Raw genomic sequence first — 13,936 nt, forward strand, 5'->3', positions numbered from 1 at the left:
TAAAAAATGGCAGCTGGGTAACAAATCATTTTTGGAAAACATTTTATTTTTATTTTCTCCATATGATGACCCTTATAACCATTCCCCGGAGTTAGACGTTTCAAATAGTCTAATAGTTCATTTTATCAAAACCCTTTAAGCGAAATGCTTTAGTCAAGCTAGAATTTTGCCGCCGAAATGAGCTTCAAGCGGCGGGCCGCACTGCTCTCTCTCTCTCTCTCTCTCTCTCTCTCTCTCTCTCTCTCTCTCTCTCTCTCTCTCTCTCTCCCTCTCTAGCAGATTCTTTGTCTCATTCTCTCTCATCATTGAATATATAACACTCTGAGAGAGTGTTATATATTCAATGCTCTCATTCAGTCAGCACTCAACAAAAAGGCATTGCGCTTCTTAAAGAGTTTGTTTTCATTGTATTGTGAGACTAATCATATATTTAGCAGATACAGGCTTATTTGACGTTAGCAACATAGTTTAACAGGACTTCTGAGTTTGTAACAAATTATGAAAGTGCATTGGATATTTATTACTATTTTTAAAATACAAAATAGGCAAGGAACTATTTACATTAGCTAAAACAAACATCACATTTTGCTTGAACCCAACTATACCCTAAAACACAAAAACTAAACTAATTGTAGATGAGGTAATGACAAAATAAAATAATTAAGAATTCTAGCTCTACAGAACATTCTAACTAGTGAATTCTAAGAATATTTTACAATATAAATTGTAAAAATAAATTGAAAAAAGTTTTAATTTAGAGAATTACATAGTAACTTTAATTCTTAGTAAGATTTACTATGGTGTAAAATCAAGACCCAAATTTTTTTAGAATTTGACAAATATTTCAATTTGTTAACGAGAGATGAGAACGCCACCGCCAATAAGGTCTTGTTGAGGACCGACTCAGAAGGGAAACTCAGATGGAAGGATGTACACCAGGACCTAAGGAGGCTGGGAAGAAATGAAGAATCGGTCCAGGACAGAAAATGCTGTAGGGGGAGGCAGTGTGTTGGCAAGGCTAAAGTACCGTGGGGTACCAGTGGCCAACACTAGTAAGTAAGTGTATTCAAATTTACTGCAGTATAATTTAGCAAACAAAATACTAACATTTCTATATTCAACAGTGATTTTACATACGTTTGCTTACACAATTTAAACTTAGCCTTAGGCCTACACAAACTTTAAAACTCAAATATCTACAAAATACATCAATAATTAAAACACAAGTAGTACATTAACTATTTAAATGTATAGTGTGCATATTTAAATGCTTGTAAAATTGCTATTAAGGACAAATTATCTTTCTTGTACTATGTTTTTTTGTCTTTTTTCAAGTACGCTTTCCTGTAGAAATCAGCGAAGAGGATGAAAATGAAAATGTTCTGAGGGATGAGCATGCTGCTGACGAACCAGGGGAAGTCACAGTCAGGGTTGACAATCACGGCAATATGATGAAGAGCAATCAAGAAGAACTGTACCTATAAAGCGATAAATAAATTGTTAATAAGGGGTTTTGAACCTTTGCATTTAACTGTGCTCTAAAACGCTATGTTAAAAATTTTACCATTTGAAGCTGGGTGAGTGATCTTTTCCAGAAGATGTGCTGACTGTCCAGGTATTTGAGAGCTGAGAGGAGGTAGTATAAATACATCACACAATGGACAAACCCATTTATTGACCCGAAGAACACCGCTTGGCCTCCTGAAATAAAATAAATGGTATCAGCAATCTGACACATAATTTCTCCCATTAGCTTGTCAACAAACTTATCATGGGTGGTGGGAGTAACTATGATATTTCATAGGGAGAATCACAAGATTTGCAATAACTTTTGAACCCTAATTTTTACAGCAATGGGGGTTGCACTATTTTGTTTAGAATTATAAGGACCATAGCATATTTATTTTAATCAAACCCGCCTTTTTTCAGAAATCTGATTTTCCATTATTTTTCGTTTTTTTCATGGGAAAATAACAAAAGCTGCAATAACTTTTCAACCATAATAATAATAATAATAATAATAATAATAATAATAATAATAATAATAATAATAATAATATAATAATAGATCTTTATTGTCATTTGGTAATATATAAATTAAAATATACGAGGTCACATTTGTTACATGTTTTGTTACATAAATGTTATATAAAATATTAAATAGGCTACAGAAAATTTTAAATAAAATAAAGTTTAATGAATCTTAAAAGGATAAAGCTTAAGAAGAAACCCCATAACGAGAACAAAGAATCATCAAGATTGCTTGGCCTCACATTCTATGAGTTGAAAAATCTACATTCTGCAAAAACGCACGACTTGTAAGCCAATCTGATAATTTTGACCTATACAATTGAATCCTTTCCTAATTTCTAAAATATATTAGAAGTTTATTAAATAGTTTTATTTAAGTGTGAGAGAAATAAACTGTGGTAAACAATTAAAGGTGTTGGTTTAGAAACACAATTTTTACCAAATGTTTACAGCAATGGGAGTTATACAATTTTTGTTCAGAATTTAAAGGCCTATAACGTACTAAACATTAACCAAAACCGTTTGGGCCATTTTTAAAAATCGGTCTCAACACAGCTGTCAATGCTGTCCAAGAATTAACCAAGACTAACCATAGTATCAGGACATTTGCAGTTTGACTGAAACAAGGCTGTTGAGAGTTTGCGTGTTTTTAAGGGAGGGGTTTTGTATGTATACTTTAATTTTTACTAAAAAAATTGGGTTTTAAATTTTTTTAAGTGTTCCCTGCTATTTTTTTAATGAAATAAGCTTAGAACCAACATAGATTTATTATCTTACAACTTTTGATCAGTGAAGAATTTGTATGAAAGATGGTTTTGTCTAGTATATAATATTTATGTTTCCTACTACTACCACCGTATAGATAGATATGCCTGGCCAAGTTTTGGTCAAAGATTTTCAAGTTTGCTGTGATTACACAACACCGAGGTCGAATTTTTTCCACATTTTCCGGCGAATCTAGCTTGCAATTCAAGCTGTCAGGAAAATGGCGCCCAGCGACCTATACTCGCCATTCGACCAAAAAAATAAACTTTTTTGTTTTTTGAATTTATTTTTTATTTTATTATTTTTTTTTTGGTCCTTGTAGTTCGCTATTTTTGAGCAGTCGGCAAAATGGCGGGCGGCGACCTATACTCGCCATTCGACCACAAAGGGTTAAGATATTCTTTGTGCTAGCGAAGCATACCTGTATGAATGAATTGCTAAAAGTATATATCTTTATGAATTTATGTTTATAAAATAAAATGTTAAAATCCCATAAATGTCTGAATTACAGGTTATCTACAAATAAATTTATTTTGTATGAGGAACCAATCAGTAATTCAATAAAATGACCAATTTATTTACCTGGTACAAATTTGACTCCAATCCAGCCACAGGCAATCATCCCACTGTGATGGTAGAGGTGAAGAAAACTGAGATGGCTAGACTTTTTGGTCAAAATGAAGAACACCTGAGAAGAACAAAAATATTACAAGTGTTTGATTTGTATGTTTATGTTTAGTTGAAAATATATGTACAGGTAAATAGGGTTTTATAAACAACAAAATTTGTACATTCATGAAATTTCACCTGTGAGTTACTAATAATATGAGAAATGAAGATCCGATGAGTCCCCAAAATTTTGGGCGTCCTAAGGCCCTTTTTGGGGCCCTTTTTGTTCCGAAGGGCCCTTGTTCCTGAATAATTTTGTTTTTACGTTTAAGGTCGAGTGAGGCGTGGTTTTCGATGGTTTTAGTTATTTTAAATCGATTGGGACTAGTTTTAAGTGTATTAAACCACCCCATACAGGGTGTTTCAAAATATTATTACTTTTTACGATACATAAACATTTATTCATAAAGTAATAAAATTAGTTACCTCCATGCTCTATATAAAAGAGGATTATTGAAAATAATTGTAATTCCTTACTACGTAAGGGAAATGATCACAAGGAGTAAGAGAAAATATTAAATACCCCCGTCACAGCAAACCTGCAGACCTAGCGAATTTCCGTTTTACTTACTTGATTTTCAATTAATTCTAAAATAGCATTGCGTTTAACGATTACCTAGGTTTACTGCTACTAGGAGGCTAAAAGTGTGTTTATAGTAAAATATTAATAGCCTAGTATAAAACAAATACATTTTACAAGTTTTATTAAGACGTATCTATAAACAAACAAACAAAATCATTTTACACTATTCTACATAAGAATAACATGGGAATTTTAAATTTACAATTTTAGTATTTTTATCCGTAACTAATAACCATACAAAAACATAACCATACAAAAACATGTTACTAAATTATTTGTTTTCAAGCTATTTAAAATGTTCTAGAGAAAAATTGGAAAACTTTGTGTTTTGAGGGTAAAGTAAATGAGAAAACTCAATTTTTACCCCAAAAACCTCGTTCCCATTGTTCAGGACAAAAATGCTTGTACGGACAATGCTGCTCTGATGTGTTAGTGCTGTTGTCATAACCACGAAAGACAACCGTACTTGTATTGATTGGAAAAAATTTTGATGCACTTGAGATACAAGTTGCAAACGTCAGTATATATGAAAGGTGTTTTTGCACCACATTGCTCGTGCTTTAAGATTGGTATTGCCTGTCCTGCAATATGCAAGGTTTGTAAAGGGGAATCCCGCTTGAACACCAACTTGGACAAAATCAGTAAAGATGGACAAGTTGCTTAGAATAATAAAATTGTTAATGAGTCGTCTGAGAATAATTATTGTCATGATGAAATTGTAAAGAGAGATACTACGAAAATTTTAGAAAAATAGCTTTAGTTAAGTAAATTTTTAGTTTAAGTCATTTTAATATGTAATGTAAGGTTTTATACAAATACAATTGTTTTAATTTTTAATACATGTTAAAAAAATAACTTAAATGACTACCTAAGAAAAATAAATATCAATTTGAAATTGGTCTTAATAGATTTGCATAAAAACACATTGAAAGATTAATCACATCACCTTAAAAGTTGAAATTTTTGCGTAGTAACCTATGTTATTATGTTATAGTGTAAAAACTTAATCCATATCCTTTTACCCACCATATAACCTAACCCCCCCCTTAAGGGGGATAACTTATCCCCCTTTAACTTCCCATATAGGAAATAAGCTATTACCGAAGGTCTTATGGTAAAACATAAACCCGAAACCGATTTACGTTTTCATTTCGATGCCCCCAGAAGCCTAAAGCACCATCCACTCAAAATATTATATATGTGTGTGTATACATATATATAATATAATATATCCTTGTTATATACGTGTCCGTATACAGGGTAACTCGAGTAATTTTGGTTCAATTTTAACAAAACCGGCATAATCGGTCCATAGAACAGGGTTTTATGTGGTAAAAATTTGTAATCTTTGACCCTCAAAACACAAAGTTTCTCAATTTTTCTCTAGAGCATTTTAAAGAGCTTAAAGAAAACAAATAATTTAGTATATTAACGTGTTTTGTAAGTGTATTAGTTACGAATGAAATTCAAAAAAATTTAATTTAAAATTCCATGTTATTCTTAAGGAGAATAGTGTAAAATGATTTTGTTTGTTTGTTTATAGATACGTCTTTCCTTGTAGAAGCAAACCTAGGTAATCGTTAAACGCAATGCTATTTTAGATTTAATTGAAAATCAAGTAAGTGAAACGGAAATTCGCTAGGTCTGCAGGTTTGCTGTGACGGGGGTATTTAATATTTTCTCTTACTCCTTGTGATCCTTCTCTCTTATATAGTAAAGAATTACAATTATTTTCAATAATCCCCTTTTATATAGAGCATGGAGGTAACTAATTTTATTACTTTATTAATAAATGTTTATATATCGTAAAAAGTAATAATATTTCGAAACACCCTGTATTGGGTGGTTTAATACACTTAAAACTAGTCCCAATCGATTTAAAATAACTAAAACCATCGAAAACCACACCTCACTCGGCCTTTAAACATAAAAACAAAATTATTCAGGAACAAGGGCCCTTCGGAACAAAAAGGGCCCCAAAAAGGGCCTTAGGACGCCCAAAATTTTGGGGACTCATCGGATCTTCATTTCTCATATTATTAGTAACTTACGGGTGAAATTTCATGAATGTACAAATTTTGTTGTTTATATGGAGTGTTTTTGTATTATTTTACGTGTACTATAGGGGTGCAATTTAAATTCTCCATCACAAAAATCGGTACAATTTGTTATACATTCCTCCTATTTGACCAGCATGATGTCTTCAGAGAAATATTTAATTAAATACTGAATCATTTTTTTAACTATTCATATCTTTGCTATGAAACTATTCATTCTATTCCAATGTTAAAGCTAGTTTAGCAAGTTTTTTTTCAAATGTTGCTTAAAATTACCTATTTTGTAGTAGAATTGAGCTACCAACAAAATTGGTGTAAATTAATAACTGTTTACTGTTGAAACCCCATAATTTTAATAGTCAAACTAAAGGAATGACTTATTCTGAATTATAGCATATTTTAATGCATTTTACACACAGTAAAAAAACTAATAGAGAATATAAAATATTAGACTATTACATAAATTACTCTTTTTGTGTGTTGGAAAACAATCAACTATGATTTTTTTATTTTTATAAATGGCAGAGCTGTTCCCAAAATACAACAATAGTAATTAAAAGTTAAGTAACTAAATGCAAAATTGGGTTGCCTAATTAATAAGGAGATGTTTTGTTAAATTATAAAGCTAAACATTGAATCTTAATTTTGCTGTTGATGCAATGATTTGAATCTTTCAACTCAGAAACATCTTTATCTAACAGCTTTAAGGGTGTTTGGTCGAAAATGTTCATGTCTGATTTTCTGTTATTGTTAAATTATTGTACAAAAAATGAGAGATACAAATATATAAGAAAAATTTGTTTATTATGAATATTAAGCGAGATATGGAGCTTGAAAGTATTACATTTTTCATCTTTGGTACCAATTCACAGGGAGAATGGGTAATGCGATTCTCACCAAAATTGGCATTCAGGTGTGGAAAATAAGATAATAATCACTAGCTATTTAAAATTATAAACTTTGAAAAAATTTTTAATTTTTTTTTATAAAAAAAATTAAATTAAAAAAAAAAAAAAAAAATAGCTGTTTGTTTTTGGGGAAAACATATCTGTATGTTGGAATTTTAAATATGTCATATGTCAACTCGTTTGGGCTGTGAATTCGTACCTTTGATGTCGTGCGCTATCGGAGCACTACTTGTTGAGAGTGTGTACACTAAAACCGGGGCTGTAGAATACTCTAACATCACGTAATAATTATTAACATCTTTTAACATTGAAAGAATATGTTTATCGCTGTATTCTAATGTATACACCCCGGTTTTAGTGTATACACTCTAAACGAGTAGTGCTCCAACAGCACAAAGCATCAAAGGTACGAATTCACAGCCCAAATGAGTTAACATATCACATTTTTTTAAATTTCAACATACAGATAAGTTTTCCCCCCAAAAAATATCAATTTTTTAATAAAAAAAATTAATAAAAAAAATTAATTTTTTAAAAAATGTATAAAAAACAAAATTTTTTATTTTAAATAGCTAGTGATTATTATCTTATTTTTCCGTACCTGAATGGCAATATTGGTGAGAATCGCATTACCCTTTCTCCCTGTGAATTGGTACCAAAGATGAAAAATTTACTACTTTCAAGCTCCATATCTCGTTTAGTATTCAAAATAGAAAATTTTGTCTCACCTATATATTTGTATCTCTAATTTTTAGCACAATTGAACAATAACAAAAAATAAGACATCACATTTTTGACCAAACACCCTTAACACACACAACAGGGAATAACTTGTTTCCCTTATCTGTGCTTTAGCTTGTTTAGCTTATTAGAAATAAAATAAACATTATAAACTAATTTTACTACTCACAGTGTCAAGAAGGTCAAGAATTTTTGTCAAGAAGTAAAAGTAAGTAGTTTCTACAACCTGAAAGATATTGCAGAGTTATTACATTGTGTTGTAATAGCTGTGCAGATGTTGTATTGAAATAGCTGTGCAGATGTTGTATTGTAATAGCTGTGCAGATGTTGTATTGTAACAGCTGTGCAGATGTTGTATTGTAACAGCTGTGCAGATGTTGTATTGTAATAGCTGTGCAGATGTTGTATTGTAATAGCTGTGCAGATGTTGTATTGAAATAGCTGTGCAGATGTTGTATTGTAATAGCTGTGCAGATGTTGTATTGTAACAGCTGTGCAGATGTTGTATTGTAACAGCTGTGCAGATGTTGTATTGAAGTAGCTGTGCAGATGTTGTATTGTAATAGCTGTGCAGATGTTGTATTGTAACAGCTGTGCAGATGTTGTATTGTAATAGCTGTGCAGATGTTGTATTGTAACAGCTGTGCAGATGTTGTATTGTAACAGCTGTGCAGATGTTGTATTGTAATAGCTGTGCAGATGTTGTGAAAGCTGTTCAGATGTTAAGAGAGCTGGATTTGCAGTTTGTTAATAACTTATTGCAATACTATAAATGGCACAATCTAAAAACATCGATAAAACATACACCCTAATAGATTAATTTGTTCATGCATTAGCTGAGGACTAAAAACTTGTTTCTGTTCAGTACAGTTTGTACAAACAACCTACCTTAGTACTACTCTAGTTTAAATGTTCATAGAAAAAATAATCATTTTCAACATTTGCACTTCCAATTTTTACACATATAATTGTCAATTAAAAAGGTTAAAAACCGAGTATGATAACTTCTAAACTCATTAATAGCTCTCTAAGGAAAAAAAACTTTTTTAAGCAATTGTAAAGAATATGTCAAGAATATTGACAAATTCTAATATTTCTGAGATCAATCACAAATAACCAAAGGTTATTTTATTCTTATCCAAACAATGACTGGAAAATACATTTAATAATCTTTAATACTTTAATGACAAAATTTGGTAGGTTTAGGGGAAGTGATTCCACCCCCTCCACCTCACCCTATCTTTGAAACAGAAGCCAACAGCTGATCAAGATATTAAGCTAAAAAGATTTGTGGGGAACCCAGGAAACACACCTTCCCCTAAATTTTGTGAACAGAGTAATAAATACTTTAATAATTTAATATAATACTTTTCATTGAAATGGGGTAGTTGTTGAAGGATGAGCTTACCAGCAACTCATCAGGTGATGTTCCAGTTCCTACTGGTTCACAGAGTAGGTTGTAGTTGCCTGAGAAGTAAGTCACTCTTAAAACCTGAGAATCAAAAGGGTTGATTAGTTAAATGAATAATTGACAACTGGTTTAACTGGAATGTTATTTCTCAAATGTTCCAAGGTGTATTTCATATGGTAAACTTCCAGGTGTATTTATTTTACTATACAAATATTCATTCAAAAGCATTACTTTTAGCTGAGAACTACACCACATAGGGGAGTATTTTAAGCTGAATATTAATGCACAATCAGTGGTCATTAAAATTTGGAGTGAGATGATCTGGAAAAAATCTTCAATTCTTCATTTGCCGCACTTATAATAACTGACCATAACTAAACAAATTTTTACAAACCTAAAAGGTTTCACTATTGTAAAAAAGGAAGATTTATACAATTAAAGAACACAAATTTACCGATCGTAAAAAAATAGCCCACAACATCTGCTCAAGGACAATGACAAGTTATCTACCTATTCAATAAAATTTAATTTACAACACCACAATAGATATAATAGGAAATGAGAAATGATAATAGAAAAAAAAAGAACGGAACATAGACTGTGACTCAGTGTCATGACTGATCTTCTGCCAGGTACAGCACACATACTCCAAACTTGTTTTTTAATTTAGGCAAGCTATCTTTTAAATGTTTTTCAATGTTTTTGTGTGTTTGTATTTAGTGTTTTTTAAGAGGAATCTTCACACCGTCCAGGTTGAAGAGGATTAATCACACTTAATATCCATGTGCGTACTGTATTTGACAATGAAGGCATGAAGTCTTCAAAACCAGTAGGTGATCTAACTAAGAACAGGACTACTGGTTGATGCATATGGTAATAACCTAATTTATTGCAATAATTATGATCATATTCCAGTCCAGAGGCTACGCCACAAACTGTGTTGTGCTTGAATCACTATAGAAATTTTTAAATATTGGCAAACAATAGCCTTCTGTTCATGTAACAATAAAAATCTACAGATATGTTAAAATATTCTTTTGTTACCTTAGAGGTACGCACTTTACTATTCTGAGAGGGTACACTGAGTGCACTGTGGATTTAAAAACAGTGACATTGCACTCTATTTGATAAGTAAGCGCTACTACCTACCTAGCATAGATAGCAAACTAGGAATAGGAAAACTTTGCTTTTTTGGTTAACCAAATTAATTGATTGGAGTTACTCACTCGCCACATCATCCAAAAATTGAGAACAACTTGAAGAGCATCATAGACTACTATGACAGGTTTTAGATTGTATGGTTTCCTGTCCTTCATAAAATTAGGTCCAATCCATTGCACAAACAAGTTGTATACGACGATGATCACGACGATACCGAAGGGATTTGACATCAACGGATAATGAATACCTCTTGGATCTGTAACAAATGATACAAGCATATTATAACTTATCACAAACTTTACAGTTTGTAACAGAGGAACAAATTTATCTCTTTGAAGAGGAACAATTTCAATCAGCTTTTATAAACTACTAAATTTACTTTTGTTGTTGCCTGATTTCTTGTAGGTAAGATGTTTGTCACCCTATGGATTTCACCATCCTTTGTGTCATCTTCGGCAGTCTTCTTGTGATTTCATCTTCTTATCACTAACACTATATGGTCTATATTTTTTACACTTACCCGGTCATAGTATAGCGGTCAATCTGATTGGACAACAGACGATAGACACACAGCGGACAAGAGGTCATGACAAGAGGTTTTTCTTCCTCCATTTCATTTCTTGGACTGGGGTGTAGGCATTAGAAATTTTGGCCGATCAATGGTTGAGGGTGGTTTGGACTTTCCTGGTTTATAGTAGGGCGGATGCTATGATCTCTGTAGTGTAGCCGGTTTATAGCTGACTTTCCTGGTTTATAGTAGGGCGGATGCTATGACCTCTGTAGTGTAGCCGGTTTATAGCTGAGTTTCCTGTTTTTTCCGTTTAATGTCGTATATTAATTTAAGAATTGTATAGCTCGTGTAGTCTTTTTTTGTTTAGGAGGGTGTTCGATCCATTCATATTTACATTTGTATTTTTAGTACCTCTTGCACTTTTGCTAATAATTGAGTGGATTTGAGTGGTGTTGGAATCGTGAGGAAATCAGGAAAAGTTATTGGGTAAGTTTTATTTTGTTTTAGGCGTTTGTCACTTAAGAAGATCACTGGAAGATGCCACACAAGATGGTGAAATGCATAGGGAGACAAAGACATCTTACCTAAAAGAACTCAGGCAATAACAACATGGGAAATTGATTATAATTAAGTTCTGAAACTGACATAAAAAAAGGAAACTACATGTTTTTATACATGTGTTTGGTTGCCACTTACTTCTATTGTGCGCTGTCTACAAATACCTCATGTTTCATTCTGTCTGATGCTATTTGAAGTTGAAAGAACAATGACGACTTAAACTAATTAACACGTTCGCGGCGGCATGGGAGCGATCGCTCCCATACGGAACCCTAATGCCATCCTGGAGGGTACGATCGCTCCCAAGCTGCAATGCAGTACGAAATGATTTATTTTGAAGCCAGGATTAGAGCTAGAAACTTGAAACCTCGCACAGAACTGCTCAATAGTATACTGTATTTTGTTGTGGTGTAGGTTGGTAGTAAATTTCCCCGTAAAATCCCCGTCTGGCAATCTCAAAATTCTACTTTTGTCCCGTCTTTTTCCCTCCATTTGGCAATACTATTCCAATGGGACTGGCTACGTTACAAGCAGTGCTGCTATCTGTTGGTGTTTAGCGAACTACGTCGACTCTCGTTGTAAAGCGGGACATCCTCGCACGTTATTTGCTATTCGTCAGACCAAAATTGGAAAGCCAATCACACGCGGCAATCAGGTTTGTTCGATGCTGAGGGCTGCGCCGCACCTGGGATACGCCCGCCATTTGACGTGCCGCCGCAAACGTGTTAATTGCTTGTGCTATGAAAACAGTTTATGGAAATATATAATCGTGAATTATATAATCAAATAGAACAAGTTTAAGGCTTGAGGTACATTAAAAGATTAAACACAATCAAACTGGTCAAACCTCAAGCCTTAAACTTGTTCTATTTGATTATATAATTCCAATTATAATATTCGTGATATTATCTATACACCATTATGTCTATACATAGGGTGATAAATAAAGATTATTTCAAGTTAATTACCATACAATACAGTGTAGTAATAATAAAAATAATAAAGACAGACTCAATATCAATATCAATTGAGATGGGGACGCCACTCACCCGCTAGATCCTCGTTAAAATATGTGTAGCCATCAATGAGTTTTCTGATGATGGCTGCCATCCTTGAGAGTGTTTCTTGTAACTGAAAAAATATTTTTTATTTATTTGTTCTCAAGTTTTGTTTGGATAGGTGTAAATGTTTTATCTGAATATAACCTGAATTTTGTATTGTTTTTCTTCAGCCATGACCTATAGTGGTTGAAACCCCAGTCTCTTTACTAACTATATTGTTAGCATTGGCAATCCCAAGGAGGGGCTGCAGGAGATAAAGCTCCCCCCCCCCCTTAATGGACCCAGGAAAAATTAATAGAAACATACATTCTGTCCTAAAAACGTAACAGAGGTTTTTGGTTACAATTCTAGATGTTAAAAATGGCTTTAAAATGTCACCAAATGGAGTTAAAAAGGACCCCCGGACCCCCCCCCCCACCTTTATTATGAGGGGCTTTCACACCCCCAGAACACTATGGTAGCCACCCCCCAAGCCCTGCAAGGACTTTACAAATTAGTATAAGGCTTTCACATGTTAGGATGGATTCAGTTCGATGAGTCAATCTATATCAGTGTGTGGGTTTGAATGAATTATAGCTTTATTACACTAAGTAAAATCAGCTGATTATTTTTTCAGCACCATTTACTAAAATTTCAATGAACAAGGACACGAAAATCTTTAATGTTTAAATTTATATTCTCAGGGTCAAGGGGGGGGGCTATAGCCCCTATAGCTTCCCCTTGGAACCGCCACTGAAAGATATTCATTGAACACTCATCCTTTATGCAACTTTGCTTAAAAAAAAATACACATCCGGATATGCTATGTGTGGTAAAATCAGGTCTTTCCAATCATTAAAGTTTAGATATACAGTAGCCTATTTTATTAAAATAAAAAATATTATGTTTAAAAATGTATAATCATTCAATGCAACCTTGGATGGAGTCTTTACCATTAGCATTCAAAATCAGTTTCATACTTTCAAGATTGTGTTTTAGATATAGTATCCAAGAAGCAGTTTGGTTTTAAATTATAGTTTCTCAAATAAAGAAAATGTGATACAAAAAGATATTTTAGACTGCCAAAATGAATTATGAAGTTATTCTTTGAATTATTAATGCTGATATCACAAAATAATTTAAGTTTGCATGGAATAATAATAGGTTCAAATAATAGGTACAATAGGTCAAATAATAGGTTTTGGTGTAAATATTAAAAATGTATATTTTGTTTAAAGTTTAATACTAAAAGTTGTACTATGTTCAAAACTAAAGTGGTCAAAATAGCATATCGTAAGAAATATTTTTCTAAAATAAATTAATAGATTTAAGTAAATACAGTCTATATATTAATTCAAAGTAAAAAATGTATCAGTAACATATACATACCTGTATAATATATAGGAAGTCACACCTAACACATTAAAGTCAGCACATGTCACAATGATGGGCAGTGGAATGCGATCAATGAGCTAAAAGTAGAATATCATCCTACTCTTAC

At 32.5% G+C, this 13,936-nt stretch overlaps 1 protein-coding gene across 1 annotated transcript in view; it reads right to left on the reverse strand.

The window, feature by feature from the left end:
- Positions 1-1,065: 1,065 nt before the first annotated feature.
- LOC128995690 (uncharacterized) overlaps positions 1,066-13,936 on the reverse strand; it is a 36,754-nt gene continuing 23,883 nt past the window's right edge. Inside the window, exons 9-16 of the mRNA XM_054420708.1 lie at positions 13,825-13,855; positions 12,445-12,526; positions 10,392-10,582; positions 9,163-9,246; positions 7,924-7,980; positions 3,379-3,484; positions 1,565-1,701; positions 1,066-1,478 (exon numbers count right to left, since the gene is read on the reverse strand). Coding sequence (XP_054276683.1) covers positions 1,311-1,478; positions 1,565-1,701; positions 3,379-3,484; positions 7,924-7,980; positions 9,163-9,246; positions 10,392-10,582; positions 12,445-12,526; positions 13,825-13,855 — 856 coding nt within the window. The 3' untranslated portion in view covers positions 1,066-1,310. The remainder of the gene's footprint in view (positions 1,479-1,564; positions 1,702-3,378; positions 3,485-7,923; positions 7,981-9,162; positions 9,247-10,391; positions 10,583-12,444; positions 12,527-13,824; positions 13,856-13,936) is intronic.

The sequence above is a fragment of the Macrosteles quadrilineatus genome, unplaced genomic scaffold, assembly GCF_028750875.1.
Source record: "Macrosteles quadrilineatus isolate MER2022 unplaced genomic scaffold, UCM_ALF_1.0 Scaffold_5__1_contigs__length_97177068, whole genome shotgun sequence".
NCBI lineage: Eukaryota > Metazoa > Arthropoda > Insecta > Hemiptera > Cicadellidae > Macrosteles > Macrosteles quadrilineatus.